At 46.9% G+C, this 23055-nt stretch overlaps 1 protein-coding gene across 10 annotated transcripts in view; it reads left to right on the top strand.

Moving 5' to 3' along the window:
• ARHGEF9 (Cdc42 guanine nucleotide exchange factor 9) overlaps positions 1-23055 on the top strand; it is a 192561-nt gene that overhangs the window by 87385 nt on the left and 82121 nt on the right. Inside the window, exon 2 of one of the 10 annotated variants that reach the window (XM_052672865.1) lies at positions 1370-1431. The exons of the other annotated variants lie outside the window; for them this stretch is intronic. Within the exon in view, the coding sequence (XP_052528825.1) occupies positions 1402-1431 (30 nt within the window). The 5' untranslated portion in view covers positions 1370-1401. The remainder of the gene's footprint in view (positions 1-1369; positions 1432-23055) is intronic. 10 annotated transcript variants of the gene reach the window in all.

Below are 23055 nucleotides of genomic sequence, written 5' to 3'. Positions count from 1 at the left end.
GGTGTTGTTTTAGCAATGCTGTGTTGGGCGTCCTGTTGGGCTCTAGGAAGAAAGAGAGGAAAGGAGCATGGAAAGTGAGCAAGAGCCGGGGTTTTTGCTGTGTTTAGTCAGGTCTTTTTCCCACCTGCATTCCTCAGGCTCTACCTTTTCCAATGGGCCTTCAGCCACCTCCTCCATCCCCATTTTGGTATTTTTGCGCCTGTACTTCGGCATTCCCCAAGCCTGCAGCTGAGCCTCAGACAGCCCCGATAGCAGAGCAGTTAGTGAGGTGAGCAGCTCTGTCTTGCTGTACTCCTCAGGAGCAGCTCAACCCAGGCCAGTCTGGTTTGGCGGCTTTTCGGGGTGACCATGTTCCTTGTTCCTTGCAGACCCCTCTGCTCATAAGCAAGCATGCTTTGCACAGTGCGTGGTGCAATCTGCGTGCTGTAACAGATGGAGGTGGGGGACTGCCTTCCTCCGCCCTGAGTTCTATGGGAGGACATGGGCTGTGAGTGGGGCTGCTGGGGTCGATCCTGGCCATATAGCTCAGCCCCATTTGTCAGCATTGGGCTCCTCCTGTTCATGGGAATGCTCGAGCCCAGAGCTGAGGGAAGAGTGGTCATCCCTGTAAAGAAATCAACATGCTGACCCTCTTGAAAACACAGCCCCAAAGAAAATGGTGCATTTATGTGCAGATAGGATAATTATAACACGTAAAATCTCTTTCAGCAATTGCTCCTGTTGTTTCCGAGGCAGGGTGATGGGGGAGAGCTGACTTGCTGTTTGTCTGCTTAAGCAGGATTCAATGTTATTTGCCACAGGATTCATGAAAATGCCTCTGACTGTATCATAGCAACCCTGCTTCCCACAGTCCATAAAAGTGCGGCAATCCGTTGCCGTCAGGATTCAGGCACCCTTCTCAGCACTGGGAAGGGAGCGTTTCTCCTTCTTTGGATGCTTCAGAACAAAGCATCCGTGTGGGGATGCTTCGTGTTGGGATGATTTGTGCTGGCCCCACGATCACTGTGATGTTAATGCTCCGAAAGAGCTTCCATTCATTTTTTAAAGGCTCCCCCCCTCCCTCTCTGGCTATTTCCCAGCTCTGTATTAAACCTCACATGACAAGTTAGAGGGGGACGGGACAGCTCGGAGGGCTCTGACGCGATGGCCCGTCCCTGCCCTGCCATTTGGACCCCCGCCATGGCAGCAGCACGGCACTTGCTTACGCTCCGTAGTGAGTGAGGAGTGAGGATTGGCCCCGGTGGAGCCCTGCGGTGGGGATGCGGAGGTGCTTGCTGGTCCTGTAGGTGAATGTCATTAGCGCTGCATGTTCACCTGGTTCCTGCCCCTGTCTGTTTGCGTAATGTGGTTGTATTTCTTTTTGGATCAGGTATTCAGTACACAGCCCAACTGCTGTGTATAATGTCTGAAGGAAAATTGCCAAAAATCCATGTAAGTTTTGTTTGGCTTGCTCTGGTTTGTGCCTAGCCCCCTTTTTGTGCGCTGTCCATTTCATTTGGTGTTGTTGCCGGACTCCGTCTGTGCTGCTGGTGGTGGTGGGAGCCGCGGTGCTCTGTGTGCAGTGCCTGCTGCATGTCCATGTCCTGCTGTGCTGCGTGTGCTGCGGGGTTCCGTGCATCTGTTGTGGGGCGGCTCTGCTCTTACCATGTGTGCCTTCCTGAAGGGGCTGTGACAGCTGTGCTCGTTGCGTACCCCTACTGGAGTGCTACCGCCGCTGTTGCGACCGAGAGCACTGATTGCAGTTTTAACTGAAGAATTTTCAATGAGCACATGTTGGGAAGCGTGAGGAAAACTGCCTAATGATCATGTAATAACGGCGGTGATGTACTGCGTTATTGGTAATGAAGAGGACGGGTCTGTTAGGTGGTTGCAGCAGCGGCACGGGAGCTGCTGTCAGGACTCCTGTTGTGCCATTAGTTCACTGCGCAGCCCTAGGCGTGTTCCTGCACTTCCTTGTGATCCCCTTTCCCAAAGGAACACAGAATCGTGCCTGCGCAGAGTCAGGACTGAGCACACCCCTTGTGTCCCTTCTCCTTGCTGTCCCTGTGCAGCACAGCATCGCTGGGCGGTGGCAGGGCAGTGGGACTCTGTGTGTTTGAGTGGAGAGAGGTGGCAAGCCGGAGTGATTTATAATTCTGCCTAAAAATAGGGGCTCCTGGAGGAAGAGCTGCTGGAGGAACCGTGATTTATTTCTTTTCTAATTGGTGATGGTTGAATGTCTTGTGACCCTGGCTGGAAGCAAGCCTTCATCTGAAGGATCCGGGCTGCCTCTGTCTGTGCCATCATCCTCAGCAGCAAAGCGCCCTGAAGCCTTGGCTGCTGATTTTCAACCAAAGGCAATTTTTGTGGAGTGTTGGTCTTGTGTTGTGGGAAGCACCACACTGACAGTGTGCATAGGGCATACCTGGGCTGAGGGCAAGAAGCGCCGTGCCGTGCTGTGCTGTGCTGCATGGGACACTGGGCAGGCCTGGGGCTCACAGCAGGGCTGTGAGGAAGGAGCATGCTCACAGTGAGGCTGGGTTGTTCTACAGAAGGTTTTGTAGGGCTGTGCTACTCTTAGGGAGCTGCCGCCATTCCCATGGTGGAGAGGGGTAAACTGAGGCAGGGCTGCTACCAGAGCCAGGAGCCGTGGCAGCTACGTGTCTGCTGCTGCTGCTTCTTCATCCTCGGTGGCACGGGCAGGTGGCCATGGCTCCTGGCTGCTGCCACCTGATAATGCCCCAGGGACAGGCCTGGCCTGAGGGCTGTGCGGGAGTGGCTTGCTCCAGTGGAGCTTCATTTTCAGGACTGTGGGCACAGTGGGTGCCAGGAACAGAAGCACCTCCCAGTGCCCCTATGGAAGGGCCCACGAGTTAGTGCCTGCCCCTTCTTTTGCATCAGCTGAACCACATGTAACATAATGTATAGACTGCTGGCAAGGATTGCGTTGCTATTTTAGGCAGCATTTCTGGCTAAGTAAAGCAGGGGGTATGCTGCAAGCTGCTTTTCTCTACAATCTTCTCTAATTCTCTGAGTGATTAACTCTTTCTGCAGCTCCACTGCTGTCCTCTAGGACGGGAGCAGGACTTGCAGGGTGGCAGTTGTAGCCCAGGGGGGATGGCACCATGACCACAGCTGTAATGTGGGCTCAGCAAGTGGCACTGCCCCATTTGCCGCAGCATGGGGTAAGGCATCCCAGCCCTTACTATTTTGGTTGGTGGGGTAACAGGCAGAGTTAATATCTAGATGACTGTGTTGTTAGGTTCTCTCCCCGCCCTACACAGACTGAGTGCTCCAGCAGCCTTCCCTCTCGAGCTTGGCTACTGCAGTGCAATGCTGCTATGTCACAGGCTGCAGGGCTGTGTGTGGGGAAAGCAGCATTCTGCTCTCCTGCTGCTTCCCACGGTCATGTTTGTGGGGCATGTCCTGCCTGTTCCAGGATGACAGTAACTGTCAATAGGTTTGGAATCTGGGACACGTGCAGGGATGTACTGGAGTGCTCAAAAAGTGCCCCAAAGAGCTGCCTCACCCTCAGCAATACCTCAGCAATACAGAAGTAAAGTTCTCTTACTATTGCTTATTGGTGTTTTTTTTGTATCAGTCCCCTTTCAACACAAAGGTAGTTGCCTGAGAGTGTTTCTAAATGGATCCGTTTCTTCTGTCACCACTTCTGGGGGCTGGAGCTGATGCTGGTGAGATCTGTGGTTGAGTGAGTGATGGCAGCTCTGGGTGCAGAGATGCTGGGGAGCGACCAGCTGGCTCTGAGGGCTCTGAGCACAGCAGAAATCCTATTTGTGTGGTGGGAATGCTTCTTGGAATTGAAAAAATACAGTGTGGCCTCAGCTGCACAGAGATAAATACGAATGTAGAGAAATACCCTAAAGACCAGTCTTTCACCCTGATAAGCAGTGGGCTGATTTGCTGGGCATATCTGTAGAAAAGATTTTAAAGAAAATTTGTCTCATTTGGAAAAAAACAACAAGATCTTGTTAGTGTTATCACAAGACAGGCTTTTTTTTTCCCCAAAGAATTTCATATTTCCCTTGCTGTTTTTGATGCTTTCACTCTCCTGTATTATATTTAATATATCTGACAAGATTTTCTTAATAGGCTTTACATTGAAGTTTCTGTTCTGATACCAAGTTTGGTAAAGACTTGCTATCTCAGATTCTTTCTCCTCAGCTTGATAAGGTGCTGATTAATTTTATACAACTCTCTTTCCTTATCTAGTTGAGCTTCAGTCAGTTTTATTGTAAACTTGGAAAAGTACAATCAATCTTTAATGCTTGTTTTTAAGGTTTATTGCAAAAAATTTAAGGCGTGCAGCACGTTTGGTGTTTTGTGAAGTTCTGTAAGAATTATGTTAAAAAGCAACAATTATAGAACAGGTTTTGAATCCAGATAAAGTATTTTAAAATAGGAATGAGTGCCCTTCAAATGACAGCTGGCTGTGATGTACATGGGGGTGCTAAACGAGAATTCTATTCCTGTAGTATAGTGCACACAAAGCTTGGTGCTTAAAGCAGGGAATGCTGATGGTGCCTGTATACAGGGCAGGATGAGGAGATGTGTTGTGTCCGCTCAGTGCCTCCACCCACTCCTCCATCCCAGGAGAGCAGGGCAGAGAGCTGGCTGCCATCCGCAGAGACTGTCTGCGTGGCTTTGTGGGCAGCAGCTGACACCTGGATGGATTTTCAGTCTCCTCTGGCCCAGGGTAGATGGATCTTTCATCTGATGTCCAGCAGCAGATCGATCCCATCTCCTGGACGCCAAGGGTTTTGCACAAGTTTCTCCTAAAGAACTGACAGCACACAGAGGTGCAGGGAAGAGAAATGGAGTCTCACAGAGCTGCAGGCTGGCCCCAGACCCGTGGAGGACTAACCACTGCCTTGAGAGCCCTTGGCCAGGGGAGAGTGGCCCCTTATGCCTGGGGGAGAGCCGAGTGTCTGCATGTGCCATCAGGACCGGGACCCTCCTCCTACAGAATGCAGGAGCTGCTGGCTTGCTCTCTGCACTGTGCTCAGGTACTGATGCCATGCCTCTGACATGACATGATGTTCTCAAACTGCTGCCACTTGCAAATTGGCACAGTGGCCCCACTTGATGTTAAGCTCAGTATCCAGCCCCCTGAGCCCAGATTTGGTGGCAGGCTGTAGCAAGCAATGCGTTCTGAGTGCTTCTTATTTTGCCATCCCCCCCAACCCTTCCCCCATAGCTTCCTGGTTTCTGGTTCTCCTCCCACGCTCCCCATGTTAAATGGTTGCTGTGTTTTGCCCCAGAAAATGGTGCTGGTTCAATCCATCTCCAGCACGTGTTGTCAGCATGGATGCCAGGCTGTCCCCTCTCATCCTCACGCACACATGGCACATGCAGCAATAAGCACACATGTGCAGGCTTCTGCATGCGTTTGTGAATATTTGTGTATATTTATCTCTACATATGCAAGGAAACAAATATATTAAAACACATGTGCATATGTTTTCCTTCCCAGATATATTTTGAAAAATATGAGTCAGCAGCAGGCAGGAACATATTACATAATCTCTGGGAGTGAAGAAAACCTTGCAATTATTAGAAGGCAGGCTTGCTGCAAGCAGCACTTCTTAGCATCATTTTGTTAGCCCACATCACGGTGTGCCTCTGTCAGGTGGCCTTATTTCCATCGGATGCAGCTACGTCCGATTCAGAAATGGAGTTCCAGCATCTTGGCTTTGGTTGTATTTTTAAAACAAGAAGCAACGAGCAGAATCTCAGCTCTGGATTGAGGATGACTTCTCTTCCTTAGCCTGTTTTTCTGCAAGGACTCTCTGGTTTTCCCTTCCGATTCCCCCTGCTTCCCACCTCCCGCTGTTTTCTCAAAAATCTCAGCGCTGAGAGAAACTGCACAAGAGTGCAGCTGGAAATAAACACTGCCCCCTCCGCATCCCCTCTGCTCATGGCCACCCACCTCCACTGCTTACACCAACGGGATGAAGTCAACATCCACTTTTAGCGTCCATCTCCTGCTCTTGCAGCTCCCTGTAAGCTCCCTCCTGATGCTGCACGAAGCATGCTGGCTGGCATTTGGAGATGGATGAGCCCCACGGCAGCGGCTCCTGCAGCTATAGGAGCCCCATCAGTTGTAGTACGCTGTGATGTAAAGAGGTGGCACAAACAAAAAGCAAGTGATGTGAATCCAGCTTGAGTCAGAGGGCAGTGACTTCAGTCCTGCACCCTGTGGTGGCTGGGTGCCCTGGGAGGAGTGGGCCTTCGGGTGCTCTTGCCCACTGGCAGTGCTGTACTGCCGTTCCTCCATCTCTCATGCAGGGCTCTATTCTAGGCTGCCCGGTTAAATTCTTGCATTTCTGAAGACAGTTCAAAAGCCTAGGAGGGAGTAGGCAGTGGCAGAGTTAAAGGAAGTAAAGGAAAGAACTTGTTTGGTTATTTTTAATTAGTCCAATAAAACCAAAGGTTTTGAACTGCTTTCATCTCCCAGGGTGCTACAACAGTTCCGCTGTGGCTAAGCTGGTGGTCGCCTTTCAAGCCAAGGGAACACTCTGTTGTGGTTTTAAAATAGCAAAGCCTTCCCAAGGAGGCAGTAAGTTGCCACGCTGGCTAAAACCTGGAGTGCTGGAAGCTCTGTGCCCTGTCTGGGATAGTGTCTGAGAGACAGGCTGCAGAGAAAATTGTGAGAGACACAGTAATTGATGATGATGGAATAACCTGTTTATCCAGAGCCCTCTGTCTTCACCCCTATTAGCTTGGGGGTTTCTGGTGCACTGAGACATGATAATTTGAATCTTTTTTATTTTTAAAAACCACAAAAGCCTCCGCTCTAACCAGGAGATTCTTAGGAGCTCAGCAGAGGTGATGCGCTCATCAGTTCCCCTCCATTAGGGCTCTGCGTTTTATTCTTTGTTTTTCCCTCTGTAAAACGTGTGGAAGGAAATTGCCCTTTCATGTTAAACGATTTGACAGCCAAGGATGGAAAGCACTGTGTTCCAAGGTAGATGTGATTATAGCAGAGCGAGGATTGCCGAAAAATACTGCTAGGTCAGCCTGCTCTGCTGTTTGCCAAAAGAGACAAAAAGAGGTGGGCTCCTCCGCAGCCTCTGCAGCCGAGGGTCCTGCCCAGGCTGTGCTCCTTCCTTTGGTTATCAGTATTTAAAAGCAACCTCACGAATTCCACCTGAGATCTTAACAGCAATGCCCAACGAAAGGCTGGAGCAGCTGCCAGAGAGTTCCACCAAAGATTAATTTGGGCTTAGACATTTTGCATACGCAACATTGGGCTGCATTCTTATTATTTCCACTGTTTTGACCAGCAGTAGTTGTAGGAGTTTATGCCTTTTGTGGCATAAACTCCAGGGCAGAACCATACTCAGTAACCAACAACCCTCCCCTCAGAGCCAGTAATAAGGTACAGGAAAGGCTCACAGCACGAATAAATGGCACAAAAGCCACCCGAGGCTGTCCAGCCCTGCTCTGGACCCTGCCAGTGCTGTCTGCTGCTGGCAGACCTTCTCTCTGCCTGAGTGACAGAGGCTCATGGCTTTCTTCCCGAATCTTTCCTTCTAGAGTGCCTGTGTCTGACCACCCCCTCTCCAAAAGGAAGGCTGTTCCCTGGGGCATGTTCCCTCCTGTTTTGTCAAACCTGGCAGGAGACGTCTGTAGTGGTTATTCTCAGATGGTCATGAAAGACTTCCACTCGGTCCTCAGAACAGTTCACCCACAGCTGAAAGCACCTCACTGCCACTAGCAGTGGTTTTGGCTTTCCTTTTAATTTTTTTTTTTTTTTGCTCCTCTTTTTTTTCCTTCCTGTTTCCACTGCAGACAATTTTACCTTCATGGGGTTTTTTTTTTTTTTTTTGTTTGTTTGTTTTTGTTTTTTTTCCAGCTGATGTTGAAATTCAAGTAGCAATACTTGGCATTCCTCATACTAGAATCTTCAGAATGATTTCTGAATTCGGGTTACTTAGAAGCCTTTGTGCTAAACAAATACTTGACTACTTCTATTTTGTAATGAAAATAGGTGGCTGAAAACCCTCAGAAGTCAGCTGAAGATCAAAGCCTCGGGACCACCAGCAGTTTTCTGTATTATCCACAGGAGTGATATAGGCTTGAGGTTGTGTAGGATAAGTGCAAAGGGACTGGTAAGGGCCATGTGCATCTGTAAAAGTGAATCCCAATCCAATGCTTTTTGAGAGCTGTACCTGGTAACTGACATTCTTACTGCTGCCCTAGCTGGAAATCCCTTGAATTGTCTTCTTATTTGTATGCACATCCCTAGGCAGCAATGGCCAACAAGTGGCTGGAGTGGGATAACAGCAGCCCTGTCCTTTTCAGTGGCAACTGGATTCACTTACTAGCTCTTGAGAAGAACAGAGTTGTTCTCACGTTGTCCATCCTCATGGTTTTCCTCCTCTTCTATGATTTATTAGCAGGAATCAGGACAGTACATGGAGATTTGTGTCCTGGAGGCACACGACTAAGGCATCCTGAGAGTATGGGCAGCTCACAAAGCAGTTGCCTCAATGCTTAGATGTTTGTGGGTTTTCTCTGTGGCTATAGTCAGTGCACACAGTGGGTATTTGCACCCCTGGCCAGCTACTCACAGGGGAATGCTATGAGGCGCCATCCTTTTTGTAGTAAAACATAAAAATGGATACGGGGCAGTTTGGAAAAAGATGGCTAAAATCCAGAGAGTGGCTGATGAATTGTGAAAAGATAGAAAGGAGAGATGCAGAAATAAAATCTGTAATGGAAACAAATAATGTTTTTACAGCATTTTATAACTCACTTAATTGCAATCCATCTAGAAATCTATTTGAGGCAAGAAATCAATTCAGAATCGTAGAGGAAGGCGTCGGACTTCCAGATGTTTACGGTTTCTGGATCGGTATGTTCAGCTTCCTTGCAGATGATTTGCATCCCTTCTTGAAGTGGGCTCGGAAAGGCTTCTCCTTGTTGCAGGTGGGCTAGAAAGTGCAGTGTCCTGAGGCTTTCTACTGCGAGCTTTTCCTCTTGTTTTGTCTCAAGGAACGTCGTGAGGGGGCTGTACTGATGAGCACAGTGTCTTCAGAAGGTGGAAGCCCACAGCTTTGCATGGGATAATCCCACGTGGGGGAGCACTATGCTGCGACTGCCAGGGTGGGCTCATGTTTGCCTGGGAAATCATCTGTGTGAGTGAGTGATAGAGCTGGGGCATTGAGTGCTGTTCGTTGTGATCGCCGCTTTGAAATACGCTGGGGCATGTCATGTGCTGGAGTTATCACGGCTGCACAAACAGCTGGTAGTTATTGTCCACCATATATATTCTCAACCTACTGAAGATATTGGTAGAAGTGTTAGAGGCTTCTGGTGCCTGGCAGGATGTGGTGCGTTTGTCTTGGCATTATTAAGTCGTGGATTTAATAGATGTCAGCAGTGTCATTCCCAGCGGTCTCCTGAAAGGCCAGTGCAGTGCACCTGACATTTCTCTTGTGCATGATGGCATTCCTAAGGAGGTTTTACCTTGTTCCTCATCCCTTTTGAGTGTTCAGACTGCCCTTGGTGATCGACAGGGAATCCAGTTCTTGGCAGTGGCTGAGCAGACGTCAAGGCAGCGATGTGTTGGGGCAGAGCTCATCTGTGTGGGTTGAGCATCCCACTCCCCTCAAGCAGTCTGGGCACCCTGTTTCTCGTGGACTAGCAGAAGCTGCTGCCTTCCTTCCCAAACTTCCCTTTTGGTTCTGCCTTGTACAAATTGCCAACCCCTTGAGTGTCCACCGCTCCCAGAACGTCCCTTGCACCGCAGTCTACTCCTGCCTCTATTGCTGTCTTGAGAGTAGATATGACAGCCAGATGTTAGATTTCCCAGAAGGATGACACAAAACACAAGCAGTTGACTCCAGATAGATGATATTTCCTCTGACCTCACTCCAAGCGTGTTCCCCTGCCTCATCTCTCCAGGACTGGCCTTACCAGAAATGTGTCTGTTTCCATTCTGCCCCATCTGGGGGCTTATGGTGCTTCATGATGTTACTTACTAGGAATTGTGCTGACCTCCCCCCGCAGGCATGGAGGAAATTTCCCGTATGGGACAGCCCAGCATGGTTCAGCCTATGAGAGTTTTCATATTAGTGATGGATGCAGTGTCTAGCCCTTGTTTCTTTCTGACTGGGTAATAAATGCATTTGTGTTTTAAGTACTGTCTCAGAGCAATGGAGTGAAATGGGGAGAAGGTTTGCAGTACCTTCACTGCAAATCTGGAGAGATGGCAGCACAGAGAAAGCACCCACAAGCTGAGGAGGAGGCGAGGCAAGAGAATATGTGTAGGCTTTTGCAAATAAAGAAAATGCAGATAAAAGAGGGAGAAGGATATGATGCAGGAGGTAAAATGATTACAGAGGAGTGGTGTTATGAAGTGAATACTGGGACTGGAAATGGGAATTTAGGATGTGCAGAAAACAGAACCTATTAGGGCATGGGTTTGCATTTCTGGAAGATAACTGATGTGTTTCACATGGGACAGGGGTGATTAGGCTGGAGAAAATACTGAGAACAGGTACTCAAGGGGACTATCTTCTGTTGGCCTGAAGCAGAACAGATGATTCAAATATGGTTTTCTGACCATACAGCCCCTTGAATTGCATACAGGCAGCTCTGGGCAGCAATGCTTAATGAATGGGCAGCACCAGCAGGATTTGCACAGAATGAAGTTTATTCTAATGGTAACTACAGAGAGGAGGAACAGAGCTCCCAAAGACAGATGGATTCACAAGGAGAAGGCTCTGGAAATGAGCCGTTGGTAACACTGGAGCAGAGATGAAGGGAGTGTTTTATTATTATTACCTGGAGTGGATTCAAGCTCCAGCAGACGGTAGGATTTGCCAGTTAGTGTTAGAAAGCTGAACACTGGAGGCTTGCATGTGCCTATCAGTCCCATCCGTTGCTGACTATGGGGTCCTGCTTCCACTAGTGCTGAGTAAACCCAAAATGACTGGTTAAGGAAGAGTCCAAGCTTTGCTTTAGTGGTTCAGCCAATGTGGGATATAGGTGCTAAGAGATAATACCGTGAATAGGTCTTGGTTTTGGCAGCAGACCTAAGGCAAGAAAGAAATGAGACATTTCATAGGCTGAAGTCAGTGTTTTGATTACTGCTTGTGGAAGATTCATAGAGGTTGATTTGGCTGTAAGAAAAGGATTTCTCTTGGCAGCTCAACAGCCTGTTCCAAACCTTCCTGATCTCTTCAGTGTAGTCAGAAGTCTCCTGGATTTATGGGTGACCTTAGAAAGCACAAGCTGTGTTTGGTTAGCTGACCTGTGTTGGAGAAGCAGGGCAATGGAGGCTTATCTGAGTCCAACAGCCTAAGATTCTTGTTTTAAAAAAGGCTCCTGTATTCATCAGGTTCTTCAACCACCCACCCACCCACACACAATATATAATTTTTTTATATATATATATATATAATATAGCCACCCTAATTCTTTGATATTTCTGTCCCATTCGGTACTACTGGTCAATAAACTCTCCCTACCACAGATACTGGACAGACTTCCCCCCTTGTTTTCTTTATGTACAGTAACACTTTAACATATAGTAACATTTTAAACTGTGAGCTGAAACCCCAGGATTCTTGCTAATCCTGATGGATTTATTGAGGGGAGAACGCTGGGAAGAGATTCTGGGAGCTTGGAAATGAGCCCAGGACCTTGGGAACCATGAACTAGATTCTTGGCTGACTAAGGTTTAGCTTTTGAGCTTTCCTGTCTGCTAGAAGGTCGCAAGATTCTTCCTGCTGTCGCAGATCTTAGGTTTTCATCTTAGATATCAGATATTGAAATCAGGAATCAATAGCTTAAACCTATCCACTTTCTGGATAATTATTTTGAAGTAAGTGTGCAGCCAGTTTCTGGAGAAGAAGATAAAGATGTGATCTCTTGGGAGTTTGCATTAATGAATACAGCTGGACGTTTGCCTACTCCCAAGGCATTGTAAAGTGGACTCATTACCTGTTCAGTTTTAAGAGAAGCCTATTTTTTTTACCACCTGATGTAGTCAAAAGCAGATAATACAGAGTAGTTGTTGGCTGTTGCATGCTCTCAAATGCACCTAATGTGCAACAAGACTTAGATTTACACCCCACACATCAGCAGTCGTATGCACGCTTCTGCACGGAATATCATGGTTGTGTGGGTATGTGACGGCGCACACAGAGCAGTGCATGGGAGACCCTTTCTGTGTGCAGGAATCTGTGCAGCTTCGGAGAGCCAAATGTTAGATGCATTACTGCCTTGGAGTTTGGACACATCATCTTACGTAGTTTCTCACGTCTGTGGTTGTTGCGTGTACAGAGACCTGTGCTGCTTACAGGTTAACAGGGAGCTGCCTGCCCGCTCTGACTCAGACCGGTGGTATTTTATTGTTGCTATGAAGGCTCTATAAAAAAACCCGGCCTTTATCCGAAAGCAGCGCCAGTAGCATTAAACTCATTTCCGTTACATCAAGCCACTAAACTCATCAATAGCAATCTCACACTCCTCCGGGGAGCACAAAGGCCCTTTGGATTTGACACCCTCAATCGCCTGGTGGTAAATAGGTCATTACTAATACAACAGCAGTAATAAAGTACGAGGCATGAATGCAGAGACTTAGGAATGGTGGGGGTTGGGGTCCTTTTTCTTTGACAGCAGATATTGTCGGCAGTGCAGCAGAACGACTGAGGTATGGTTTGCTCATTACTTCCTGGAATCAACAGCATTTTACCACAGGCTTTCGTCTGGGCATTGCAAAATGGCCGGGTTCTTTGGTACTTCTGCAGTTACTTCTGCAGTTAATGTGAGCTAAAAGGATGCAAAGCCAAGCCCAGCCAAATCCTACTGCTGCGGACTACAGCTCTAACCAGTTCGAGAGCCTTTTCCCAGCAAACTGCTCTCGGAGCCCATGGTTTTTCCAGCAGGAGTGTCATGTGCGATATAGAGAGACTCAGTAGGGCCAGTTTTACCTTTAAAGTCTAGGTTTAATTTTTTCTTTTAAAAAAAGATGTGTTTCGACAGTTTGTCACATCGGCTCAGCCTGCCATGTCGTGGGCAGTGAAGTGTTAGGAAGGAAAAGCAAAAAGTATTTTGATGAAGGATCAAGTCAACTCACTAATGTTTTGTGAGCATCTCCCATGCTGACCTTGGTCTGTGCAGACGCGTGCCGGCTCAGCTGGCTCTCCTGACTCTGGCAGGGTTTTGGAGGTGCTGGCAGCACTGCCAGGCAGGATTCAGGGAGATCTGGGGAAAGGTTTTGAAGGGGATTTGCTGAGTGTATGTGCTTTGCAGCAGAGACATTTTGCCAGCTTCTCCTGAAGTCTCCATCGTGTGTTTATTTTTGATCTGAGGAGGAGGGAAAGAGGGAGGTATCATCATCAGGCATTTTTATAGCCATGCAGAGTGGGGGAGGGCACAGGCTGTGTATCACAGGAACCCCTCAATTTCTGCTCGGGTTCAAGAAAAGAACAAAAACGGTTTCTCCTGTGCGTGGCTTTTTTTCACTCGACAAACATTTAATTATTGTACCTTTATGCAGCTGATGAATCAATGGAGAGAAATACAGGAGATAATGTACTTCTATTTTTATACCTTATACTAATGAGGCTCAGACTAAAATTTCTCCCTGCATGACTGGCTGAGGCAAGGTAGGAAAAATTCGGAGAGGAAGAAGAGGGTAAGATGCTAAGCATTCAGCAGTGTGCACATGCAGTTTGGAGAAAATATGCACCACCTTAGCTATGTGGAGCACTGGGAAAGCATGAAAAAAAGCATTTTATTCATAGAAAATTATCTCTAGGGGATGGACTTCTCAGGCAGAGCTATGGCATGGGGTGGAGGCAGTGGTGTTATGACTGCTGCTGGCTCCTGTTCCTTGGCAGGGCTGCCTGCAGACCAGGGCTGTGCCACACAGCCCCATGCCACCCGCACAGTCTCTTTTGTGTGCTGTAAACCATCCTCTTGGCCTTGGCTGCCTTCAGAGGCTCCATCAAAGTCATTAATATGTCCTGTTAGAGACATACAGCTGTGTGCAGCCTGCTAGCAAGCACGAAGGAGAGGAATAGAATAGAGCAGATGATCAAAGAAAGCAAAAAGACACGATGCCTTTACTGTGGGTGGAGAAATAAGTAGTTACAGAGTAGTGCACAGTTAGCAGCGCTGGGGCTCACAGCTGGCCTGTGCAACCACGTTTATCTCGAATGAATGCAGTGTGTGATGCTGCAGTGGCTCATACCTCCTAAGCCCCTTAGCTGGGCTCTCGGTAGCTCTGGGTGAGCTCAGGGCTCGCTGCCCAGGCTGAGCCTCTGCGCGCTGTTGTGGCTCGGCACTGATAAGGATCAGGCCCAGGGGATCTGATAGCACTCTTAGCAGTTTCAATCCTAGGCAGCAGAGATTTGGCCTTGCTGCTTGAAATCTAGGCTGTGCTGGGAGTCAGCCTGGCAGTTTAGTTTGCAGCTATGATGGAACAGGAAATGAAATGAGATCAGGGTCGTGTATAGAGCTGCCTGGTTAGTGGGAGAAACTGCTCCTAAACTGTCTGACTGCTTCTGAGAGGTACAAATCGAAGGTCTGAGGATTTGATGTTTTCCTTCATAGAAAGGAGAGGGAGAAATGAACATACAGAGCCAGTGAGGGATTTTGTTAATTCGCTGAACTGTAGCACTGTCATTCAGAGCAAAATAAGACATTGATTTTTATTTGTGGAAACGTGAGTGGGAAAAGTGAAGTGTAAATCATAAAAAAAACAAGCCAGCATGTGGTTAGTTCTGTCCATGGCTGATATGAGCTAACCTGTGGGACCTGGAAGCTCTGGGTCCTCAACATCCTTGAATACATTTTAGGAGTACTAATATGCAATACATGCACCTTATAGGAAGCAGCTGTGATGCTTCATGGCTTGGCTGGTTCTGTTTTTGGCTCGTCTGCCTTTGGGGGGACAAAGAGAGGCAACGTGCCCAGCAAGATGCTGTAAGGGAGCTCAGTGTGCTTGGAGAGCCACCCTGAGGTAATAAGATCAATGTTGAAATTTGCCCTCTTAAAAGGGATCCAAATGTGGAATGTGATTTTATAGCAACAGTAAAAAGAATTGTTAATAAAATTAATCTGTAAGGGAAGGACAGCAGGGAAAGAAAAGAGAGGAAATTTTACAGCCCTTAATATACAATAGATGAAGAGTGTAAATCCAGTCCTGGTGCTGGTGTCTGGAAAGTGCTGCTGTTTGACCCCAAATAATGCTGCTACTTCGTCCACCTGACAGAACCTACATCGCCAGCACAGTGCCATAATTCACATCCCTGTTGGAAAATGCTGTTGTCAAGGCCAAGGACCGAGCTGTGTCAAGCCCAAGAGATTTGCCCATTGCACCTCCTGGTGAATCAGTGTGGTGTAACCTTGTGCTGCTGCTGCTCTGATACTTCAATGTGTGCTACAGGGCTTAAATCTGTCAGTGAAACAACAGCATGTCTGTGTGAGCAGAAAGAGGGGGAATCATGGAGGGATGAGCCTTGTCGATCCATTCAGGGCATGCTCCATGGGGAGATGCACACCTACATGTGTGTGAGAGATCTGTGGGAAATATCAAGGAAAGGGGAAGGGGACGGTGTGATATGTCATAAGGTTTGTCATTTGGCGCCATTAAGTGTGAAGAGCCTTTTGATGGGATGTTTTTGCTTTTTGGTAAGAGTTGTGCCTCAAGAATGGGATTTGCTTAGGAAAGTAGAGAAGAGTAGATGTGCAGAGTTAATGCAGGAAAGAGTGAAATGCTGCTCGTGGGAAGAAGACCAGCCTGGCAGCTGGCGGGTGTTTGGTGGTGGGTCTGGGACCAAAGCTGGCGGCAGGGCTTTGCTGCTTCCCAGGTCTGGCCTTCCACAAACTGTGACTTGAAAATCTGGAAGAAACACTTTTTGTTTAGTGGTTTGGACCTATAAAACTGAAACTCATAATACTCTGGTAAAGTATTTGAGGCCATACAGCATTCCTTATTAAACTCACAGGTTTCAGAGACTTCTTCCATTTTCTTAGCAGCATAGAAGTGTGACCTCCATAATGGATATTGAGAAATTGAGGCCAGTTTAACAAGAAAAGCTGCCTTTTTGGTGCTCCAGCTCTTCCATTTCTTTTCTGTCTATAGTGATGTCAGTAATAGTGTAAGTGAACCTTTTAGTTCCTAAAAAAAAAAAGGTGAGTTTAATCCACGGGTGTTAGGGACTGGTTTGAGACAGATGTTTTATCAGAACTGTTTACCCATGGCTGGAATAATAAAGCAAAACGTTCTGACAGCAGGATTCGGAAAGTCAGAAATTGTCCTGCTTTGCATTGTTTCAAGGTTGTTTGTGGCCATTCTAACAAGGTAAATTGTTGTATGGAAATTTCAGGGAATACCAAGACCCTGTGGATGGAGGGGAGGCCCTCCAGGTGGTGGTGTCTGACAGTGCAGGGGTACCTGTGTGCTTGGGCTCGACCTAGAGAGGAGATCCAAACCACAGTGTCTGAGCTGCAAACCTGGAGCCCAGCAGCAGAGATGTCTGTAGCTGGATTTTTGAATGCTGTATTTTTGAAATTGGAAGGACCAATGTGTCCTTCCAGTTAAGATAAGATAAGAAATTGTGCTCATCAGAATTCTGTAGCACTGCTGTTTTTCCTCACCTGGTAACCTAGGTTTTTGAGGGACTAGAGAACAGTATGTTATGGAAGTTTGCAGTCTTTTATTTATCTTACTGATTAATAATTCTTCGCTAGTGAGTGCAGATGGTGGGTTTCTTTAGGGGCATATAGCACTTTCCTGTTTTTAATCTTTTCTTATTGATGAGTTAGGCCTGCCAGCTGACTAGGAATTAATTACTGCACTGCTTTCTTCCCCCAGATCCTCTACCCTTGAGGCCAGTCCCTTGCAAAGCTAGAGGAAAGGCAGCTTTTAACCTCTAGCACTGACTACTTGGGACAAGAGCATGTTTAAATCAAAGAAACTCCTAAGATATGTTGATGCATGTAGGAATGGAGAGTGATACCCAGCTCCCATCTAGCACATGGGTATCCCGTAGCCACAGCTTCTTGGCTGGGCAGCAGTGTTCTCAGTAACACCATGAGGATGCCTGCACAGAGGTACAGCTAGGAAACAGCTGCACTGTTCACAGTACCTCTAAGTTAAAATAATATCCTCTCCTGACAGCTGGGATCCTTTTGTCAAGGTTTTGGGAAGGCAAGAGTCAAAATAAGTGATTTTCTGAAGCTTGTTTAGGGCAGAATTGCTTTCTTGAGAGAGCAGGAGCTGTGAGGCTAAAGGGAATGCTGCTAATATTGAAAACCCACTGTCTTTCTATACCAAGGGTTTAGCTCACCCACACTTGCCTTGGGATTTATTCTCGTGCTCTAGAGGCAGTAGCACAACCCCAGGATGTTGGATTGTCCCTGTGGGCTGCTCCTATGCACATGAGGTTATCTGTGTTGGAAAGCAAAACACTACCAAGAAAAATCTCACTGTATTGCTCTGGGGAGAAGGAGGTCAAGCAGGCAGGAGAGCAGCTCTTCCGCTTGGAGTGTGGCAAAACACACTGACATCACATCGGTGATGGAGAGTGGGAAAGATTGAACCTAAACTGCAATTAGCCCTAATGAAGATGCTCTCTGTTCCTCTCTGGCGGCGGATGCAAGCTCACGGCAGAGCCACGGCGATGCTGACATCTTTGGCAGGCAACCAAACCGGCTGCCACCACATCTCCTGCCCTTGTCCTTCCTCCTCCATTGAAGCTTGGTGTGCTGTGGGTTATGTTGCTGATGCAGTTAGCAGGCTGCACCAATGCCTGAGCGTCTGGCTTGTGGTTGGTGTCTGTAGTTGCTGCAGAGAAGAAGCTGGTTGCCCTGTGGTGCCCTTAACGTCGTAAGAGAAAGCAGCTGAGGTGTTGGAGCTTGATGACAGGGTGGGCCTGGATGTGTGGATATGTGTGTATCCTTTTCTTTGTTGTTTTTTTTTTTTTTTTCTTTTTAATCTTCTACATTCTTCTTTCTAAAACTCTTCAATAGCAAATGGATTGTTGCCAATTAATTACGGTTGTCCTATGCATGTAAGACTTTACTGCACTTGAGGGCTTTCAGAAGCAATGTGCACGCACACACGTGCCTCCGTATGCACTCACAGGTAAAAAATAAATCTTTACTATGCATGTTTAGAAATAAAAGCAAAAGAAGCTGAAAACCACAGAGAAACCTCAGGTACCCATTTGCCAGAGGTACCACTGATGGGAAGAGAATTTCATGCAGGACAGCAAAAAAAACCAAACCAAAAAGCAAACAAAAAAGCAAACTCAAAATCCAAAAAAGCAATGAAGGAGGAAACTCCCTTCAGGTTTCAGTTGAAGAATTACCCTGAGGTATTGGCTGCCCACGGTTTTCTGTACAAAATCTCTCCTGGGCCCTGTTCAGTCTGCTCTTATTTTCCAGCACTGAGGTTGGGAAGCAGAGGCTAACTCAGCGCAGCAGCCCTGCAGCTGGTGGGTCTGCTGCCTTGTCTGCACAGGTTGTCATCTTGAAGGTATCAAGCGGCAGAATTGAAAAATGACAAAGAAATCTCCATCGTACAAGGCACAGAATAAAAAGGAGATGGCTGAGATAACAGTAATTTAAAACCCCTGTTATTAATACTGCCTGGGGCACTGCAGTGGAAGGATTTGCATGTGCTCAGTAGTTGTCTCCATGGGCAGTAGCTGCTTTCCTCTTTGCACAGCTCAGGCAATCCTGTTTTCATTTTTCTTCTTTTTTTTTTTTTTTGATTTCTTTAGTTTTCCTTAGCCTTCTTAGGCTCATTCTGTGCTCCTAAGCCCAGCTGCACTGGATCTGCAGTGTGAACACAGCATCTCAGGCTGGAGGAGGCTGTGTTGTGACAAGTTTAATTTCTGCAGATAGATGCATGCTGTTAAATTAAGGAAAGGAATTCTGGTCAAAGCAAGGAATTTAGGATGAGATGCTGTTAAGTGCTTTGAAGTGTTCACCCAGCAGAACATCTGAATGTTCTCCAGCCCTTTTCTAGCCACTGTGCTCTGAACAAGTAGAACAGAAAGTTATCAGGGCCAGAGGGAGGAAAACACGAGCCAGTGTGGCCCTGTAACCCACCCGTGCTTTTGGACTGTAGGATTTTGGGGTGGATACGCTATTTTGTATTTTCACCATGGTGAAACTGGCATAGAACTAAACTTCTTGGTGCCAGTAGTGTGGAGGGGTTGGCGCTAGTTGATTTAGATCCTTTGCAAAGACGTTTCCAGAGCAGTGTTACATGGCAAGCTCTCAGCTGCCTCTGAACAAAGTTTCTGTATGCTTGAATGATTTGCATGCAAGTATAAATCTATGCTTCCCAATAAAGCTCTGTCAATAAGAGTACTACATCCTCTGCATGCAAGGCAGTGCTTAAATTAAAGCTGCCAGATAAAAGGCTTGTAGGAAGAGCACTGAGCAGAGAGAGGACATCAGGAGGTGTCTGAGCTGCAGAGCTGCCAGCACGCGGCTGATGTGCGGCTCTGAGTTTGGGGGGCATCACGTCTGTGCTTTCCTTCTGCCTCTCTGGGGGCAGAACAGAGGGGCACAGCACACAGTCTGGCCAGAGAAAAGAGGGTTGAAATCCTGGCAGAAGGATCAGGGGGTGCTGTGTCTCTTATCCAGGAGATGTGCAGTGCATGCATTCTGAGTTGATAGGCATAAAACTACAAAGGGCAGAAATAGTCGTTAAGATGATGCTGGGAAGGACTGAAGTAACGTTATGTGGGGCTTGTGGCTGCTTTTGCTGTGCTGTTACCTTCACCTGTGTTGGTGCACTCTCCCCTGGTATATTCCTCACCTCTGTGTGCTGGTTGGATTGGTGGTGCTGCGTGTTTTCAGGTTAGCCACACGAGCAAAACCATTTCTCTAGAAGAGAATGCAAGCAGCGCTTTTCCCCATTTGACTGTATTCCAAGTCTGCAATTGCCCAGACTGATCTGAAAGCAGAAATGCTCATACAAAACAGCTCTTTGGTGGGTTATGCAAGGAGAGAGGATTTCTCTTTGGATGCAGATCCTCAAATCCTGGTCAAGAAGCTAAAAAGCTGTGTCTGTGTCACAGCACTCGATCCACATGACTGTTGAATTGCAATTGAAGGACCCTCTATCTTCTGCTTTCCTTTTCAAGTTCTGTTCTTCTGCTTTAACCTTCATCTGTTTGCACGGCAGTGTGTAAGGTTTGTAGTGCAACTCTGTACACTGAAGTGTGTGCGTGTTTATCATTTATTGCTAGTATCTTTTTCATTGTGGAATATTGCACATGTCTTCTATTTTATTATGGGTAAAAGAGGAATCAAATTTGGCTTGGATGCCTCGGAAATGTCTGGGAATTAGCTAGATGTAAACATACCATTTCTCAAATTTGGATGGGTTGACTACCGCCTTCTTTTCCCTTAATTCTTGGTCTCTCCTTGATATCATTCCCCTTAGCAAAAATCCTGCAGGAATAGGTAACCCAGTCCTACCCTGGGATTAGAGGACTCAGTCCTGGTCTCATTCACACTTGGATAAGCCAAAAATAAACCTGTTGGAAATTGGGAAATCTGACATTTTGGCATTGATTTCCTAACTCTGCTGGTGACTTCTGGATTCCTGTCTGCTTGAAACTGGACCAGTAACCATTAATTCAGGAAGCAGCTTTTGACCTGCTTTGGTTTGAGCTTGATGGGGGTGTACTGACCTTGATCCTTCATTAATATAAAATCAGCTCAGTGTCCTCTGCTGGGGGAAAGATCTCTGCTTTAACCACACAGTGTTCTTGTGTCCTGAGACAGACCGTTGTGTGCCAGCGCTGGGTCTTGGGATATCCCATGGACTCTCTTCTGACAAAAGGTTGTCTTTCCAGATCCTAAGTCTTTCTCACTTCAGGCTGTCAGGGGCTTTGGAAACCAACCTTGTTTCAGCATTTCTGCTCCTTGCCATGTTTATGCCTTTCAGAGATACTGAGCTATTTAACAGGAAAGCATATATCAGTGCAGAAACATCAGCCTGAAAAAAATATTTCTGATGCCTGCAATGTGAACCACAAATATTTATTTGGAGAGTATATTCAGGAGTGATTTGGGCTTGGTGAGAATGGCAGAAAATGTTTTGAAGTATAGAAAATGTTTCCATCTTTCCCTAAGCACAATAATTCTTATTATTATATGAATAATTCTTATTCAAGATGGGAAGAATGATCTGTGGATGGATTACTTTGGGAGCAAGTCCTGGCCTGGAGCAGGAGGAGGTATGTGGAGGTGGGATTGATGTGCATCTTCACAGTGAAAGATGGCAGAAAGGAAAAACAACCAAACAAACCAAAACCAAGCAACAAATATCTGGCTACCTCCTTCCTTGCAAAACACGTGTGTGTGCGGCTGCGCTCTGCACGGTGCATTCAGTGCGGCAGCTCAGAGCATTTGGCCTCTGGTGTTTTAGAGGTTGTAATAGCCAAAATGACTTCTCTCCCAATGAGCACACGAGGGGAAAATGGCCTTGGTCTGGCATGCTGAGGTGACCTGCTGCTAGGTGCCTGGTCTTGCATTCCTTAGGAGCTGGCTTAGTGATGTGCAGACAAATCCCTTTTGCTTTTATTTCATGTTTTGTTTGCTGGGGGATGCTGTGATTTTTTTCCTCTTTTGAAAAAATGATTTGTTAGTTTGGTGCTAATCTTTTACCCAGATAATGAATTCTGACTACTTAGAGTGATTTAAGCTTTTGAGTTTTTCTGTTCTTGCATTAGCAGAGGACAATACCGAGCATTACCAGGGTAACCAAATAACCAGAGAAGAGATGAGAGGGTTGCAGCTGCATGCACCAGCAGACAGCGGTGTGTGGCTCACAGGGAGAGCAGTTCCTGCAGCAGCCTTGTGTTGTGCTGGCGGGAGGAAGCCTGAGCTGTGTCAGGGTGATCAAAGACTGACAATGAGCTAACAGGGTGAGATGGCCATAAAAACTCAAGGTACGATCCAAGGGTGTATTAGGAGATGAATTTCTAGTAGAGATTAATGCTGCTGTGCCAGACAGTGGTGCAACCTCGCTTGGAATAGAGTAGCCCGTTTGATTGCAAATATTCAGCAAAATGAATTCAAACTGGAACAGGGACAAGGGCAATCAGGGGAATGGAGGAGCTGTGTGTGACGGGAGGCTGACAAGAGCTCTCAGGACAGACACCCGCAGGGAGGAGAACTTCAGCCAGAAGATGGAAGGATGAATAGGTATTGGGTGCTCACTGAAAATGTGGGCTGCAGGCCAGGAGATGCTTTCTGAGCATCAGACAGGTTTAGAGCAGCTTCCATTGGGCTCCTAGCTGGGTCCAAAAATGTCTGCAGAATGGGAACCTGCCGGCAGGCTTATGTGCAGAACAACTAATTAGTCCTAATGGCCAAATCTTAAAGTTTTTGCAACCCTTATTTTGTCTAAAGAGAAGCCGAAGCCTTCACCCAAGGAGCAAACCTGGCTTTAGTGTGTGTGCGCCAGGCACGGTGCCTGCTATTTCACCTGTTGCAGAGCTCTAGTCCACATTTTGCCAAGATGGTAAATTATGTGGTGTTAACTAGTGTTGCTGGGTTCCCATGGCAACCCTTTTGCTAATTAACGCACAGTGGCAAGGGAAAAAAAATCTGTCCTTAATGATGAATTAATTTGACAAGACCGTTATGGTAAGAAGAGTTCTGAATAGGCACTCTGAAGGTGTAGAGCAGGGATATCAGCACGTTTGTTGCTTCTAAAAAGAATAATGGGGAGGAAGAAAAACATGTCAGTGTGGTTCTGTCCTTGCAGCCTCCAAACAGCAACCCTCCTAGCAACTGGGAAAGGGTTAGCATTTGGAAAGGGAACTAATTATCCTGAAAAGTATACGAGAGCTGTATAGAGGAAGGTACCTCAGAACATAACTAATTGATTTTCTTGTTTGGTCCTTTTTTGGTAAGGTGTTTTGAGTCACATTTTGGTGTTTAAAAGATTAATTAAAAATTAAGTGAATTTAGGAAATTGCATGAAAGAATTGGAAAATTTACACTATTTTGTATCCAAAAAACCGCAATTCCTCACAGACTGCTCCTGTATTTCAGTCT

The sequence above is a fragment of the Tympanuchus pallidicinctus genome, unplaced genomic scaffold (assembly GCF_026119805.1).
Source record: "Tympanuchus pallidicinctus isolate F22 unplaced genomic scaffold, pur_lepc_1.0 scaffold13, whole genome shotgun sequence".
NCBI classification, from domain to species: Eukaryota; Metazoa; Chordata; class Aves; order Galliformes; family Phasianidae; genus Tympanuchus; species Tympanuchus pallidicinctus.
The sequence above is the reverse complement of the archived record's forward strand: the minus strand, read 5'-3'. Positions and strand labels throughout refer to the sequence as shown.